The 18,577-nt window shown below is 33.0% G+C and overlaps 1 protein-coding gene across 7 annotated transcripts in view; it reads right to left on the bottom strand.

The window, feature by feature from the left end:
* The window catches only part of PCDH15 (protocadherin related 15), a 734,454-nt gene that overhangs the window by 339,133 nt on the left and 376,744 nt on the right, over positions 1-18,577 (bottom strand). For all 7 annotated transcript variants that reach the window (XM_047760762.1, XM_047760764.1, XM_047760769.1 and 4 more), the window contains one exon: positions 3,171-3,279. In XM_047760762.1, coding sequence (XP_047616718.1) covers positions 3,171-3,279 — 109 coding nt within the window. The remainder of the gene's footprint in view (positions 1-3,170; positions 3,280-18,577) is intronic.

Here is an 18,577-nt window from a genome sequence, read left to right as displayed (position 1 = left end):
CACATGTTAAATCATATCTTTAGTTCTCAACTCTGCTATTTCCAACTCAACCTGAACTTTCACTTTCTGCTTCTGCACAAATGCAAGGTCAATAATTAATTGAACTTAGAAAGAAAGAAATCTTACATATACTGTGATTTGCTGTACTGAGTATAACAACCTTGCAGGAATTCCTTAAATTTACATCTCAGCATTTCTGAAATCATGAATATCCAAGTAAAACTAATTCAATCCATGTAAATTTTTGTCTAAACAATATTTTAGTTCACCAGAAAATCCTATTTTGTATTGATCAGTTGAGATTTTATTGCGATTTTTTTCTTTTAGTTCATTCTCCAATTTAAACCTAAATTTAATCCTCCTAATAATTAGTCATAAAAGAAACAGTGATTGTCCACACTATGCAAGTTTTAATCTCCCTTTAAAAATCACCACATTTGGGGATAAAGCAATTTCTATTATAAGTCAAGAGCCAATTTTGGAATTTTAATTTCGCTTTTACTCTGAAGTATTTTTGACTCAGGTGTTCCTTGCCAGTCCAGCACCCACAGATATAATGGTATCACTCTTCTGTGAAGAAAGGCAATGGACACACACAGTAAATAATGAATCAAGGTGACATATGATTGGCTTAGTCTATTGGGGGTAATCAGTAGCAGTGGCAATAACTCCACCATTGATGGTAATGATGGTAGGACCAGTGAAAAGGTTGGCAGTAGTCCTTGGATAACCTTTTTATACAGATCAGTATCCAAATCCTTACTTCTAGTAAACAAACTATAAATAAAGTGTGAGTAGAAGAGCTCTCCACCTAGCAACTGGGAAAATAAGCTCTGAAGAACAACGCATATATTCAGAATTATTTGGATGGAGATAAGGAAAACAAAGAGAGTTATGGAAAAGTAGCTAAAATCAGAGCCATGGAAATCCTGTCTTATGACAGGCAGAGGCGTTCATGCTTCTATTCTTACCAATCTTGTATGACTTAAGGAAACATCTTTATTTTTCTTCCTAATGGCAATAACAACATCAACTAACATTTATTGAGTGCTTTTTCCCAGGCGCTATTTTTCACATGCATAGATAAAATCCTCAAAACTCTTTTATAGAAAGGTATATTTTGATTAACCCCATTTTAAAGAGGAGCAATCTGAGATAGATTAAGTAACTCACCTAACATTACACAATGATTAAGTGTTGAAGTCAGTGTTTGAACATGGATAGTACAATTCCAGAGGCTATGCTCTCAACCCTTACAATGCTCAGCCTTTAAGAAATGTAAACACTATGAAAATATATCTATTTTTATATCTATTGTTCAGCAGTATGCATCATCCGAAAGTTGGAGGTTGATGTAAACATCACGTTTTTCTGTTCTAATTCCTGCATTGGCTCCTCATTTCACTCAGATTAAAGATAACATGTCCCAATAGTATATAAGACTCTATATTTTTCTGGCCCACACTTATTTCTCATACCCTCTTTTTTCTACTTTCCCCTCACTCACTCGTGTCCAGTGCTACTGAACCCTTGATGTTTCTGAAACTCACCATGCAAACTCCAGCTTTTATCTCTGCCTTAGAAAGAAATGCTTCACTCAGATATCACCATAGTTAACTCCTTATATTTCTATAGGGTTTTACTCAAATCTCATCTTTTCATTCATATCCCGGTCATCCTATTTAATACTGCAATACCCCTTCTGTACTTTCAATCCCACTCATCATCTCTATTTTCCTCATATATTTTTAATAATAAATACATTTATTTATTACATTAATTGTTTATTGCCTGTCTCTGCTTCCTGCAAACCAGTGCTACAATGTGAGGAATCTGTCTTTATTGACAGAGAAACTCATTTATTGAAAGACAGTATAAACATAAAATAACTCTTCCTAAGCAATTCTCTTAGAAATGCTTCGAAATCTTCTCCCATGAGCCCACATGATATGTGGCTCATATTTTATTTGTAGGGCTTAAAACCACTTGCTTTAATTTATCTTTTTACATATTTCTATCCATAGACGTACCCCTCCCTAACCTCAAATATTTACCTCTCATCTTTGTATCCATGCATCTGGCATAGTAACTAACATATTGTCAATCCCTCAGTTAATGAAATAAACAATGCCTATTTCCTTTTATGTATGCCAAAACCCATACAGACTTAAGAGACTTATGATTATGTTCATAACAGTTTTTTAAAAATTTAATAGTCTAGTCTCTACAACTGACTTATAATATGTGTGTAGTTCTAGACAGCGAGGGCTTGAAACAGAATTACTTGAATTTTCTTTACAGACAGCATTTTTAAGTAGAATATAGCATCATATTTTGAAATCTGTCTAAAATCTGTAGGTAGTTGTATTGTTATGTGTGTGACCTTTCAAAAGGGCTAGAAGCATTTGGTGGGAAGGGGTTGAAAGTAAAGTCAAATTCCATTCAATAGTTATTTTCAAGCATATTTCAAAATTGATCCCTTCTTCATTAAGAGATGTTTGGTCTGTCTTACATGTATCTGTCTCTCTGAAGACTATAAATCATACAAAGCAGCAATATCCATATTTTAGCAAAAGCAACTTAAAAAGAGTAACATAATCAGATTCTCATCATTTTTACTTTTGGTACAATTATCAGATAGGCACAGGAAGAATTAGAATGGCTTCTGTGAGATTTTTCAAGGAAAAATGAGCTAAGGATATAACGTGTTATGTGCCCTTGGGCAAATCATGACCCTTCATTGCCTTCATGTCTCCAATAGATCTTATTTAATTTTCACATATTTTCAGAATTATGTAATGGTGTCCAACCAACAATAAAATACCAGTAGAGTGAACAGTACAAGTTTTTCAATTGATTTTTCAGTTTTTTCTTAGAGAGTTCTTTATGAGGTGATACAGAGAAACTACCAATAGGTAGATTAAATCCTATATTTTAAGTTGTTTTGCTTCCTCAATAAAAGTGTTTCTATTTGTTGTTCTATACATTTCACTGAAACCAATTCTAAGGAAGAAAAATAGTCATTTTAACATTTACTTATACATAAAATCCCCAATAATTTCCAAAAAGCAAATCTTTGTTATTATAGATATTTTTAATTTGAAAATATTTTTTTTTCTATTTGATTGTAGAATGATAACTGAGAGTGTAAAATATTAGCAGATACAAACCAACAAGGATGGAATAGAGGATGCCTGGCCTATCTGATGGTGGTTGAATATTCTGGTCCTGGTCGATGGCTTGAATCAATGGGGTAACAATGATAGGATTCAGTTCTTCCTGGAAAAAAACAAATTCAGAGAGTTTAGTTCAGCTTCATTACCTCAGAGATTATTGACACTCAAATATTATAATTTGGACAGGTAGATAACTTTCGAGCTAGTAAACTCAGATTTCAGGATCTATAATTTAACATTAGACTATTTAATTTTGAATCTGAGAAAGGAATAAGGTGTCCTCAAAGCCAATCTCAAAACATAGTAACCTTCATACATAGGGCTTTATATCAAGAATTTTTCCTAAAAGAAAAGCAAGCAAGAATGATATCAATACATTTTGAATATTCCCTAAATAATTTAATCAGAAGAAGTATAAGGGTACCAAGTAGTTTTAGTCTTTGGCTTTAGATGAGATTTGTAAGAATCTTTATATTCTTTTCTTCTAAATTGATGGCTTAACGTTTCATGTAAACTGATTATTTTAAAATAGAATCTTTAAAATTTGATGATTTAATTCAATAGGAATCAAAGCCCCAGCATTTCATGCTTCATATAGTTGAAATTAATTATATATCATGTAGGAATAATCATTTAACTTATAATTATCTGCAAGAATATTTTGTTTAAAATTATAAATCATCTCTATAAGTCAGTATTTCCCAGTGTGATCCCCAGTGGTATCTGTTCTGCTATTAGGATTGGCAAACATAATTTTCTGTGAAAGTCCAGATAATAAATATACTTAGGCTTTGCCAGCCACATACAGTCTTCTGCAGCCTTTCAACTCTGCCATTGAGACACAAACGCAAGAAGGAATGATTGCGTCATAATAAAACTTTACAAAACAAGTGGTAAGGAGAACATAGTTTGCTGAACCCTGTGGTAGATTCTAACTGGTAAACTGAAAAGACAAACGTGTACTCTACTGAGATAAGCTTGGGAATCATCATATTTTTTGTCTTTTGTCTTTTTAGATCACACCTGTGGCATATGGAGGTTCCCAGGCTAGGGCTCCAATTGGAGCTGTAGTTGCCAGCCTACACCTCAGCCACAGCAACTTGGGATCCAAGCCATGTTGGCAACCTACACCATAGCTCACGGCAACACCAGATTCTAAACCCACTGAGCAAGGCCAGGGATGGAATCCATGTCCTCAGGGATACTAGTCAGGTTCGTTAACCACTGAGCCATGACAGGAACTCCCAAGAAACATCAAATTAAATCACATTTCAAACAGCTAATTTACTGTACTGCAGCTCTTTTCAGAGACCTAACTGTGCTAACATCCATAATGTCTATCCAAAAATGGGGTATTGTTTGCACATCTTTTAGAACCACCCATTAACATCTCCTTGAACTAATACTCTTAGAACAGTTTGGAAAATACTGCTTTAAGTCTTTGCAATACTCAGTCTAAATACATAAGTGGTAATTCTCAAGGGAAATAGAGTCTATCTCAATATCTCATTCACATTCTAAGGAATTGTTGCAATGTTCTTTTATATTATTTCTTTCTAAATAACATACCTTTGAAACATATCATATACTTTTATACAAAATCAGTAGTTTCTAATCTCTGCAGAAATGTATAGCTGAGGCATTCTAACTTAAATAAGACCAAAAAAGCAAAGACACTAATCCTCATGCACAAAACTTAATGTTGATTAAACTATGTTATTAAGTTATATTAAATATATTACTAAGTTATGTCATATAAGTTTAATAATTAAAGATAATAATTGACCAATAATTTAGAGCCCTCATACATTTTAGGGGCTCTTTCCAGTTCATAATCTTTAATGGGTTCTCAGTCATCTAAATGTTATCAGTATTTTCCTAAAAATAAAGAGTCTTTTGTAGGGATAGTTACTCATATTCTATTTGCTTCTTTAATTGTGGACTCAGAATCATTAAAATGTAAAATCAGTATCAAAATCACTACATTAAACCCAAATGACCACTGCTTTCATACAATAAAAAAATACAACACTCTTAAATTCTGCCCTCTACTCCATTTCTTTCTCTCCATTTTGCTTTCTACTATCCACCTCAAACTTTTTATCTTCCCCTCCCCCCATGACATAGCTTCCCAAAAGTCAGTTTACTGCTTGTGTAATACCCGTGTTCTTCCCTAAACAGGAAAAAAAATGAGATTCTTCCATGTATATGTTTGAATACAGAAATTGAACATATAAGGGTTGATCAGCTCTTCCTAGCCTTTTTGCAAAGAAGTCTGATTATATCAGCTAAAGCTGGCTTACAGCTCAATTATTTTAGTCTTAGCTCAGGTAATTAACTCTGCCATAGCTTTTGCAAAAGTATGGCTCTACTTGGACCTTGAGAAGGCATTTCAAATATCAGGATTTTCTGCAATCCCATCCTACTTCCCATGCCCAGGGAAATATAACAAGAGATCTTAAGGTTTTGATTTTTTGAACTCTCTTTGCTACTCACCTAGAATTTTAAAAAATTAAATATGAGCTCTTCTGAGGAGATTAGGACATTTAAGGACCATAACCTGTTGATCAACTTCACTCTGCTTATTTTCACAGAGCTGCTATATAACCAACACATAAGTGGTTTTGATTTTGGTAATGAGTCATGGAGTTTAAAATCGTTCTATATTATCTGAAGTTGCTGGAAGATGAAATAGAGTTTTACTAACTTAAAGTTATATGAACAAAAGGAAAGTCAAAAATAACACAACAAAATCAAGAGGGAAGAAGTGCTAATTAAATTTCTCATCTTTCATAGTTGGTTGTTAGTAAACGTACAGTGAGAACTGAGAAACAAAAAGAAATGAGTATGCTGTTCAGAATTGCACTGGTAAATCATCAGAAGAATTAAAAATGGATATAGCAAAATGTAAATATCTCAGGTGTGTGGGTCTGGAGGTAAGGGTGGGTGGGATGAAAGATATTTATTTAAAGCCATTCAGTCCTGTTTGACTACGCAGTTACCAAACCCTGTACTATTTTTAATATTATAAAGAAATAGGTAAATTGGACTAGTGAGAATAAAATAAAATATACCCTCTTGGTACAAGCTTCAATAAGTTTTTGGAAAATTGAGAGACATGTGGCTGTTTCAGATAACTCATTAGACCTGAACTCCTGTCATGTAAAACTAGAAACTTAAGAAAAATTATTTTCTTGTGCTATCATTAGTAAGTTTGTCATAAAAATCTAGCTTTAAAAGTAAAAAGAGATGATGGCCGTCCCATGGTGGTGCAGCAGAAGCAAATCCAACTAGGAACCATGAGGTTGCAGGTTCGATCCCTGACCTCACTCAGTGGGTTAAGGATCCGGCTTTGCTCTGAGCTATGGTGTAGGTGGTAGAAAGGGCTTGGATCTGATGTTGCTGTGGCTGTGGCATAGCCCAGAAGCTGTAGCTCCAATTGGAACTCTAGCCTGGGAATCTCCACATGCCACTAGTGCGGCCCTAAAAAGCAAAAAATAAATAAATAAATAAATAAATAAATAAATAAATAAATAAAATAAAATAAAATAAAATAAAAGGAAAAAAAGATGAATTCTCAAATATGACTCACAAGATTATCTACAGAATAGACAGTGGTCTTTGAACCTTTTTTTTTCTTCTTTTTTAGGGCCTCACCCACGACATATGGAAGTTCCCAGGCTATGGGTTAAATCAGAGCTGTAGCTACCAGCCTAGGCATAGGCTAGCAAAGCAGGATCCAAGCCACATCTTTGACCTACACCAAAGCTCACAGCAATGCCAGATCCTTTAACCCACTGAGTAAGGCCAGGGATCAAACACATTTCCTCATGGATGATAGGTTCGTTACCACTGAGCCATAACGGGAACTGCAGTCTTTGAATCTTGAGAGTTTTCTTTTTTTTTTTTAACCTGAGAATTTTTAGCAGCAGTAAAATACAGCATCAAAGGATACTATTTTTTTTTTTAGGGTGACAGCATTAAATGTTTAATATATTTTTTATAAAGATAAGGAAAACTTGTCAGAGTTAGAAAATTATGTATATATTCAAAAGAAGAAGAAACATAATGTCCATCATTTTTTTAACTTATACCAAAATCTCTATGGTAGATACAGTCAGGCATGGGAAGGTGCATATATATAAATTGTTATACAAAAATTTAGTGTATATATATATATATTACACAACAAAAACCCAGAGGGAAACAAATCCTTAGAATAAGTAAGAATTTTGTAGAAAGAACATGTACTCTTTTAGAAGATTTGGCAAATATTATATATTGGATACATTTTTATGAGTTTGTATTGGATGGAATTATCAAACTTGGTAAAAGAGCACTACTCTCAAGTAGACTTTGCAGTACCCATAAATAAGAAAATACTCCAGAAGTGGCTAATGACAGGACAATTGTTGACATTTTTGTGAAAAAAACAAGCAATTCAGAGATGTATTTCTTTTGAAGGACAGATTGTCTTCAAATAAAAAGTAATTGATCCTCCTTATTGCTCTCTATCCTCTCATTTCTCTTAGCTGCTGATTTTATTATTTAAATTATAGAGAAAGAATATGCTGAGGAAATTAGAAATGCAACCATGACTCAAATAAACTTGTGTATCCTTAGAAAAGGATCAACTATTCCTCTATCATGGTACAATTGCCATATTTACCTCTTTTCTTAAAATTTTTTTGCTTGGGGGTGGAAAATATCTTATTGGGATTTATTCCCTACAGCCTAGTGCCTAACAGCTTTCAATATATTTTCTTAATCAAGTTGGATTCAGACAGAAATTCCACCCAAATATTGGAAAGCTCTTTGGCACCTTGTCTCTGAAGAAAATCTCTTTTCTCTGTACTCTCATTTGTCTTTAAGTAGTCATGTCTCCAAAACACTGCTCAAGCTCATGAGTGTATGTTAAAAGTGCAAAGGATAGCAGACTGGCATTTCACGACTGTTTGAACCATCAGAGCTAAGTTTCCAGACATATTTAGTAATGGTAATTTATCTCTAAAATGAATTAGGTCCATGTTAAAAAGATATGTATTTTGAAGATAATCATAGAAATTATTAAACAAAATGATTGTCTCCAAAATTCTGTGTGACTTAATGATTATAAAATACAAGAATATTCCACTAGAGAGAACATGCTTCAAATTCATTAGCTTTTCTGGAGAGGTGTCTTCTCCTGAATTAATCTAAGGCAATGTTTCTGCGCTTAACTGTTACCTTCTTCTGAGAAGATTATGGTAGGCAATTAGAGTTTTAAGGCAAGGTTAGTTACTCTTTCTACAATCTCACTACCAGACTGAAATCAAGTTTTAATACATATTTTGTTATATACACAAAATAAATAAAAATGCATTAGCAAGCAATCATAAAAGAAGGTTAATAAACCTGTTTTGCAGGTTGATGGAAGTACCTGATCTTTGTTCTTTCCGGTGTTTAAATTAATACCTTGCAAAAAACAAAAAAATAAAAAAGTACATTCAAGGGAAACACTGAGATTTCACAGGTAGGATACATTCATCATTTTAGGAAGCATCAGATGAAAAAAAAAGAGTCATAGTCCGTGAAACTATAGGATTCAGCCTATGATATCAACCTGAAAGTTAAAAAGGCACATACTTCATTTGGTTCTTAAATCTGTATCATAAATGGGTAGATTGTCTTAAAAATAATTTTAGCCAGTCTTTACATCTTAAATAATTTTTATTTCACTAACAGAAACCAATTATCTATTATTTATCAAACAAGTCAATGGAGCAAAATATTTAAATACTAAACACCTGTATTTGATATTTAGAAGACTAATTAGTAAAAACTTTAACCTTGGTTGAGATACAGATAATAGTCTGTTTAAATTCTAAATATTCTTCAACTCAACATTTGAATTATGTCTTCATATGAGTAGTATACACATAATATTACACTGAAACTGCTAAAGCGTTTTAAATTAAATTAAGACAGTATAGCAATCTCCAGCAGGGATCTATAGAAAGACTTCCCTGTTTTGGTAGAAAAAATAAAAACAATTATATTCAGAGACAACCCTGTAAAGGTAAACTGAGCTCAGAGAATGACTTGTATCTCTGGCATATTATATTAGCTTATTATAATTCTTTATTTTGACTGATTCAAATATTCACCCTTCTATATATGTAATGCTAGGTTCATCATTGCTTAATTTGTGGTCTATATTTTAATTAATAATTTTACAGCATTGAGAAAAAGGATAATTGTGTTAAAATAGTAAAAACTTCATCAACTAAAAATATTACTAGCACTGATAATTGATTTGAAATTATAGCAAACTCTATAATGTAATACTTAAATAATTGAACTAATTTATCATTAAATTACTTTTTTAAAATTTTATGTTTTCTTTACATTTAGGAAATTCTTTTCCAAATCCTTTTTAAAAAACCCACTTAAGGAGTTCCCACCATGGCTCAGCGGTTGACAAACCCGACTAGTATCCATGAGGATGTGGGTTAAATCCCTGACCTCGCTCAGTGGATTAAGGATCCAGCATTGCCATGAGCTGTGGTGTTGGTCGCAGATGCTGCTCAGTTCTGGGGTTGCTGTGGCTGTGGCGTAGGCTGGCAGCTACAGCTCCAATTCAACCCCTAGTCTAGGACCCTCCATATGCCGCAGGTCTGGCCCTAAAAAGTCAAAAAAAAAAAGGCAAAAAAAACCCCACTTAATATCCAACTGATGTTTAAAATCTATTATATTCTCCTTTTAGTAAAAAAAAAAAAATAGAATTTTGACTACATAAAAGAAAATTTACTACACAATTGTCAATAACAATTTGTTATTGTCAATTTGTGCACATTGTTATTTTCATGTCATATTATATTGGAGGTATACTATTTTCCCAGAAGCTTTTGAAAATATTTAGGCATATTCTTGTCTGTTTCTATATGTTAGATGACACAGAAAGGAAAAATGAATCTAACATGCTCACACATGTTCTCATATAGACATTATATATATATACACACACTTAACGTATTCCCCTAAGAAGCCAAATTACCATTTCTCTCTTTTTTTTTTTGTCTTTTTGCCATTTCTTGGGCCGCTCCCGAGGCACATGGAGGTTCCCAGGCTAGGGGTCCAATCGGAGCTGTAGCCACGGGCCTTCACCAGAGCCACGGGCCTTCACCAGAGCCACAGCAACGAGGGATCCAGGCCGCGTCTGCAGCTTACACCACAGCCCACGGCAACACCAGATCGTCAACCCACTGAGCAAGGGAGGGATCGAACCCGCAACCTCATGGTTCCTCGTCGGATTTGCTAACCACTGCGCCACGACGGGAACTCCCAAACTACCATTTCTATTTTTCTTTGATAAGTTTTGCTTTCTTCATGTGGCAAAACTATCAAACTGCTTGAAAAACTGTCAGATATTCTGAAATATTCTCTTCCTTGTGAACATTTAGAAAATGTAATATTTGGGTGGGTGGCAAGGGCCAAGCCAATTATTTTGAACTTTCTATGTTATCCTAGAAGAAACACAAGTGAAACATTCACATACATCTTTGAAGCTTATATACTACAAGATATAAGATGTCTGGTTCTTTTTAAAGTCTTCCAAACAGTTTTGGAAGAGAGAGCTAGGGGCATGCATGCGAAATACTCATAGCCTTGACACATGAAAACCACATCAGCTTCTGCCTGATCACTGGAACTTTATGTCTCATATTCAAACAGACAAACAAAAACGCCTCAAGGAAAAAAAAAAAAAACTAACAAACGACAAAACAAAAAAACTTGTTTTATTATTTCTATGCATCCTAATATGTATCTGACAATTTTTCAGATGTATTTTTACCTGAATATATCTGAAATGTATATATTTATATATAAACTGTGATTTACTGTTCTATTCAAAGTATGCATTTAGATATTTTTCAATCGCATATTTAACCTTGATATATGTCTTTTTTGTCACTTTAATGTTTTGAAAACATATCCCACCCTGGCTTGCATTTAGACCCTATTAATACTGTCTCACTGAAGTTCCTAATTTTAATATGGTGCTATTTATTCATTTCTCTTTTCATTTACATTTGGCTGTTTCCTCTACCTGCACACATACTCTGACCACCAGAGGTATAGTTGATACTTTTCTCTTATTCATATCTATCCAGAGAATATTGTGCTCATCCATATCAAAATTTATTGAACATTCCTGATGACTGTACATCTGAGTTTCACTGCCCATACTTTCCTGAGAACAAGGTAAGGCTGATTTGCTTTTGTCTGTAGCACCAGAAACTTAGATGGCACACAGATACTCAAGAACTGTTGAATAAAGGGTTTCTCAGGTCTAGATTATTTAGAGTATTCTTGGCCCCCACAGATCCTGGCCTTGCTCTCTGGTTTCTGTGGGACATACAAATACACACACTGATATTTTATGAGTATCTTTTTGTTGTTGTTGTTGTCTTTTCAGGGCTGCACCTGCAGAATATGGAATTTTCCAGGATAGACTCAAATTGGAGCTACAGCTGCAGCCTACACAACCACAGCAACTCAGAGTCCAAGCCCTGTCTGCAACCTATACCACAGCTCACAGCAATGCCAGATCCCTAACCCAGTGAGAAAGGTCAGGGATTGAACCCGTGTCCTCATGGATACTAGTGGGGTTCGTTAACCACTGAGCCATGACAGGAACTGCTTTTATGAGTATATTTTTATAACTAAGATCTTTATGCTCATGAAGTTAACTTCACCCAACTGGAGGAGAAAATAATGTGGCCACCAGAGTGGATAAAAATGCACAGATATGGGCTCAAAGTTCTCTGAGACAACCTTCTGAGTGTTACAATAGGTAGTCTCTTACATATGCCAGTAGATTGAGTGGTGAACACCTGTATCCTACAACAAAACATGACAAACTTACTAGTGAGTTTTCAACAAAATATTTAATCCCCCAGAGCTTGAATCCTAATTTCCACATGAGCTAATTTCTACATTTCATGAGAATTTATGAAATAATGTATATAATATAGTATCATGCTTAATGCTTAATATATGGAAATTATTATAATTAGTATTATTGAAATTAATGTTATTATAAATTGTATAACATTTACATTAAATTTTTTTTCAAGTTATAAGCAGAGAATGAGATGGAAATTTTTTTTAATTTTAAGCTGGAAGCTTATATAGAACCAGATCTTATACATTTTCCTGAAAACATGATACTGACTTGAATCTTGAAGGTTGTATTTAGGATTGCAAAATTGATCAAATGTTTCAAGGAATTAAGGGGGACCATCCATCATTACTATTTAATTTTGAACAGAGATTCAGATGTAAAACCTACAAAGCCAATTATTTAATGATTATACTTTAACACAATTTTAAGATAGTATATCAGGGAGTTGAGTATTAACTTAAAATGAACACTTCATTTTACTTTATTAAAAAGAAGTGTCAGTGAAATTCTTTTCTATAGACTCAGATACATTGCAGTTTCACATAACAATTTAAACACTCATTCTCTACCCTTTGGTTTATCATAAGGTAGGGAAATTTATGATAACTCCTCAATTTATAAAGATTCAGATGAGTTATATCAATGCACTGAGCACCTGGAGCAAAGAACTCTATTAATTGTTCAAGTAGTATAAAAAAATTAGATAAGAGTTATAGAACTATGAAAGAGCTCACAGTCATGAGGATGGGGACTTAGAGTGCATGAACACAAGTGAATTTAGAAAAAAAATATAAAGTCATCTATCAATGAATATTGAAGGAGAGCTGTGATAGAAAACTCACATGATCAAGTATTGTGATTGAATTATTCAAAATAACAAGAATCAAAGATACTTAAACATGTGAAGCTTGAATAAAGCAAATTTTGATCCATGTATCAAAGGTGAGATTAATAGAGACAAAAAATATGCTTGCATTTGATAGAGGCTGGGATTAGGAAATTTAAAAAAATACACATATATACCAGTGATGATAAATAGATACATAGATATACAGGTAGGTAGATTGATTGTAGAGATTTTTTGAGGAGAATCATTAAAATGCCTTATAAACATTGCAGTTTAATTTTCATGTAGTTGGCAACAGAAAATTTCTACAGGTGAAGAACAATTTTTTTTTTACCTTTCTGATTAAAAAAAAAAAAAACTAGTGTATCTTGTAGGTACAGAAAAATATAAAGAAAAATATTTTAAGCTCTACAACCCCATAGTAACTATGGTTATTAACTAATATTTTGAGGTATTTATTATCTCTGCATCTAGCATCTATCTGTCTGTTTACACAGTGGTATCTACCACTTGAAAAATATAAATTTTGTCGATGATTTTTACCTCACATTATATTAAAACTAATGTTCTAAGCCAATGAATCTGCTTTGAAAACACAATTTGCAGTAAAGTGCAATCTCAACTATGTTATAATTAGGCTGTATAATTGTGTATTTAAGATGCTTATATTATTTTGACAACATATATAATGTATTGATTACTGTGCTGTGTCTTTAATCATATTCATAGGTTAAACGTCTGAATGTGGAATTTCTGGATGAAAGAATGAGAGCATGTTGAACTCTTTCGTACATATTGCCAATGACTTTCCAGAAAGATGGTAATGACTTATTTCCTCAGTAGTATGTGAGTGTTTGCAACAATATATACTTTTTGATATGAGGGTGATATATATCTGAAATATTGCTAAATAAGGTTTAACTTTGCGTTTCTTTAGTTGATACCACAATTTAATTGATATATTTATCTGTTTCTTCTACTCATTAACTTTGCCTGTTTTCTTTTCTAAATTTAGTATTTTAAAATTTTATTTCTATGGCATATGTGCATAGCATAAAAATTAACACTGCCATCAGCATTAAAAAATATTTTCAGTATGTTATTTGCCTTTTAATATTATCTGGTTTTGACAATGAGGACTTTGGCACTCTTATGTACTCAAATATATCCATTTTTCCCTATTTGATTTCTTCTATTGATTTGATTTCTTTCTCTTTATTCTTTCACTGTCTCAAAGTTATATAAACGCTGAATTATATTTACCTTCACGTATTATGGTTCTAACATTTTAAATTTAATGCTTCAATTGATCAAGAAAGTTAATAAAGACAATATTCACCAAGCTGTGGCTGGAATTTTAAACTATTTTTTTTTAACAGAAGTACAACTGATTCTAAAAGCTTTGATATATTCTTTTTCTCTGCCTTAAATGGACATCTGCATAAAATTTAATCACCTTTAAAAACCTAATGATAGTTTTTTTCTGTTATATCCTATTAACTGTTTTAAAATCTTAATTTATCTATGTTTACAATGAGTTAAAATAAAAATTGAGATATCCTCTATTACATAAGAATAACAAAGTTTAAAATTGTGTGTGCATGTGTGTGTCTAAATTAGATACTAAAAAAAAAAAGAATTAAAATAAGGAATTAGGCTCCAAATAATCTAGATTTATAAAGAAGTAGCAACAAAACTGGTGGAGACAAAGGTGATGAAATGCTAAATAAGAAAAATACCATCAAATTGCATTGTTTAATGTCTCTAATTTGTCACAAATCTACCTATCAGTCCCAAACACATACAAACACACACACTGCAAAACTGCTGCCCTTAATAAAATTTTAGAATGAGAACTATATTACAATATTTTCATTCATAATTTAGAGCTGGAAAAAAGAATAAGAAATTTTTTTTAAATTAAGTGGAATTAATTCAGTATTTTATATTAATATTAATGATATTTAATAGACCTTTATATAATAATATGAAAATTATTGCATTTTTCTGCATCCTTTTGAATATGTCTTATAATACCAAACTAACACAAGGCAGTCTTTACATTCAGCGTAGTAAAACACTACTACTAAGTAATAATAGCAATAATATATTTCCCTCAGCATGTTGACTGGCACATTGCAGATGTTTTGTGAACATTGAAAACTGGGAGAATTCTGTGGCAGTAGTGAATCACATCTTTTATTGATTTACAGTTCTATATAATACATATTACAGACCATATAATAATTGTCCTATAAAATACACTGTATGAAGTAATAACATTTTTATAGTGTCATTTCTGAACTTTGCCAGAAAAATGAACAATGATCTATAGTAGCATTTAACTTCTGTATTTATTGCCCTTGTTTCAAATTCTACTGTTAAAGATGGTACTGTGGATCTGAAGTTATAACAGAAACTCGGATTTTAATCAAAAGGAATTTTATAATCAGATGCCTCAATGAAGACGGATACATCTGCTGTAGAATGTTTATTATTAAGTATAATAATTTAGAGAGTTGTTTAGATATTTGAGGCCTGTATATTCCTTTCTGCAAGCTATTGTCAAATGTTCTCAAGAATATCAATATTTTATTAATTAAAAGCAGATATATGAATTGTTTTGATGGCTTGCGAATATGGACCAGTGAAGAATAAATATTAGTGATTAGTGGCTTAATTTTATATATGTAATATTTGAAATAATTGTGTCACTTTACCATATTTATATTAAAATATTCATGATTAATTTATGCTACAAATTAAATAATATAAATACATTTTCCTTTTCATAAGTGGTTTGAAAAAGATTGTTTTAGTACTTTTTACCTGGATTTTAAATATAAATATTGTATTTTTAATTTAATAGGCCATATAGAACATTTAATACTAGCTCGAGAAAGATATATTAATGGTATTTTCTAGTTATATTTAATCTGATATATTAAAAATTTTAAACATAGAATCAATTTGTGCATCAGCTTTATGAAAGTGTACTGGTGGTAACTATACATGCATTATCATTTTGCTTTGTAAAAACATTCCTGAAATAAAATGAGGAACATAAGTCATTTTGCAAGACCAGTATAATTTTATACATATTAAAGACTGAACTTATCCTACTGGATGTTGATTTTCAACTTTTTATGTTTCTTCAATTTTTTATGTGTTTCTTGTTATTGAAAACTGGGTGAAGAAAAAGAAGCATTTCTTGTTACAACTGATACCCAATGTCTCATCTTAATGTTATTCCGTATGACTAATACAGCAAGAACTTGTAAAGCTTACTCGAGTCTCCTCTTGACAAAGAAAATTTATGAAAAAACACTAACATGGAAATGTACATCAGCATATACTAGTACTATAAGGTTCATTTTTGATAGTCTTGGTAGGATTGTGTCTGTCTCACTAAATAGTATAAGACACTTGTCAGTGCATGTATAAAATAACAGCCAAAGGCATGGTTTCCCATGCACTTACCCAGCTCCCACAGATAGCTTCTGAATCACAAACAGAATGAGACTTCCACAAACTAAATTAAATGTCATTAGTGACACTTAAATTCCTGGCATACTGAAGGACCTTGGGAAAATGTGGCTCTTTTTGTGGAAGCACAACTAAAACATTTAGTTTTAATGTTTGAAAAGGTATGACCTGGGCTCTTTTTCAGAGTTCTATTTTGTCCTTGCAATAAAGGCTACTACTTTAAACCACAACAGGGGAGCTGTTGATAACTGGATGCTGATGCCTGCAGGGCACTGATAGATGCTTCATAAATCTTTTCCAAATGGCATTCTTGATATTTGCCCACAGGCTCTCTGGAAGCATTTGCTAAACTTTTCAATTTTCCTTTAGAAGTTCAATGTAATAGTTTTTTTGGTTGTTGTTTTTTTTTTTTTTTCCCCTCTCTCATTCCTGCTTTGGTAGCAAGAATGTCTTCCATGTAAGATGTACCTATTTCCCACCACTGACATTATTCTAAGCATGGATAACATTCTATTTGTATAAGAAGCACTTGATTTAAAAAAAAAAAAAAAAAAAAAAAAAGGAAGGGAGTTTCTGTCGTGGCCCAGTGGTTAACGAATCCCACTAGGAACCATGAGGTTGCGGGTTCGGTCCCTGCCCTTGCTCAGTGGGTTAACGATCCAGCGTTGCCAGGAGCTGTGGTGTAGGTTGCAGATGCGGCTTGGATCCCGCGTTGCTGTGGCTCTGGCGTAGGCTGGAGGCTACAGCTCTGATTCGACCCGTAGCCTGGGAACCTCCATATGCCACGGGAGCGGCCCAAAGAAATAGCAAAAAGACAAAAAAAAAAAAAAAGTACGCAGATATTGGGCTTGACTTCAGAAAATGTAATCATGGTATGTAAGGACAGCTTTAGGTAACATGCATTTTGAAAAAGCTCCACAGGAAATTTTAATGTAAAAATTTATGCAAAACATTTTATACTCTTCTAACCCTTTCTAACAATTTCCCCCACTTGCTGATCTTTATTTCTCCATAGTTAAAAAAAAAGAGAGGTGGAGGCAGGGGGAAGATGGGCCATGTCTCAGTGGATATAACATGTTACTTTCTTTGTAACTTTACCTAAACAACTCTTTACACATGCTATACTGACCAACCCTCATGACTTAGGGCATCATTAGATGTTCCTTTGATTGTTATTGTTGAAAACCATGATTGTACTCTTGTGATAAAATGTTTCCAAATATAAAAAGTTGATTAATTGGGAATTCTTTTGTGGCGAAAGGATCTGGCATCAGCTCTGCAGCAGTTTGGGTCACTGCTGTGGTGCACATTCTGTCCTTGGCCAGGGAACTTCCAAATGCCACAGGAGTGGCCAAAATAACCCAAGAAAACAAACAAAAATATTGAATGATTTGGCATCCCACTACAGAATCTTATTGCTAAGTCTATACCCCAAAACAGCAGTAGAAAGTAAAGTATTTAAACTAGTAGAAAAGTACTTAAGATAGTCACAGACACACAGCTGAATGTATACGTTATTTTTCAACTGAATTCAGTTAACTAATGAACAAGCATAGCAACAAGTAGGCTGGTTAATTAAATAAGGGGAAAAAGTAGAGTTTCAAATGGAAAAGCATTTGAACTATTCCACAATTAATTAATTCTTACTTTAAGAAAAGGGGAATCAGATAGTCAGCTTGGTTTACTTAGAAAATATTTGGTTACTTGGTTTACTAATCAATTAACCCACAGTTAATGAAAGAAAGTGAAAACATGAGAAATATAATAACATTATTGACATTATTAATAATCAATATTAACATTTACTGATATTTTATATGAGCCAGATTCTACATATTTAATTTTCAGAATATCATTGTTACAAATTCCATCAAAACCTTGAGAAAGAAGTGGTATAGTTTGAATCAAAATCTGGCTCTAGGAGTTCCCATCATGACACAGTGGTTAACGAATCTGACTAGGAACCATGAAGTTGCGGGTTCAATCCCTGGCCTTGCTCAGTGGGTTAAGGATCCAGCATTGCCCTGAGCTGTGGTGTAGGTCGCAGACACGGCTCTGATCCCAAATTGCTGTGGCTCTGGCATAGGCTGGCGGCTACAGCTCCGATTCGACCCCTAGCCT

Source organism: Phacochoerus africanus, chromosome 15 (assembly GCF_016906955.1).
Source record: "Phacochoerus africanus isolate WHEZ1 chromosome 15, ROS_Pafr_v1, whole genome shotgun sequence".
Classification (NCBI taxonomy): domain Eukaryota; kingdom Metazoa; phylum Chordata; class Mammalia; order Artiodactyla; family Suidae; genus Phacochoerus; species Phacochoerus africanus.
The sequence above is the reverse complement of the archived record's forward strand: the minus strand, read 5'-3'. Positions and strand labels throughout refer to the sequence as shown.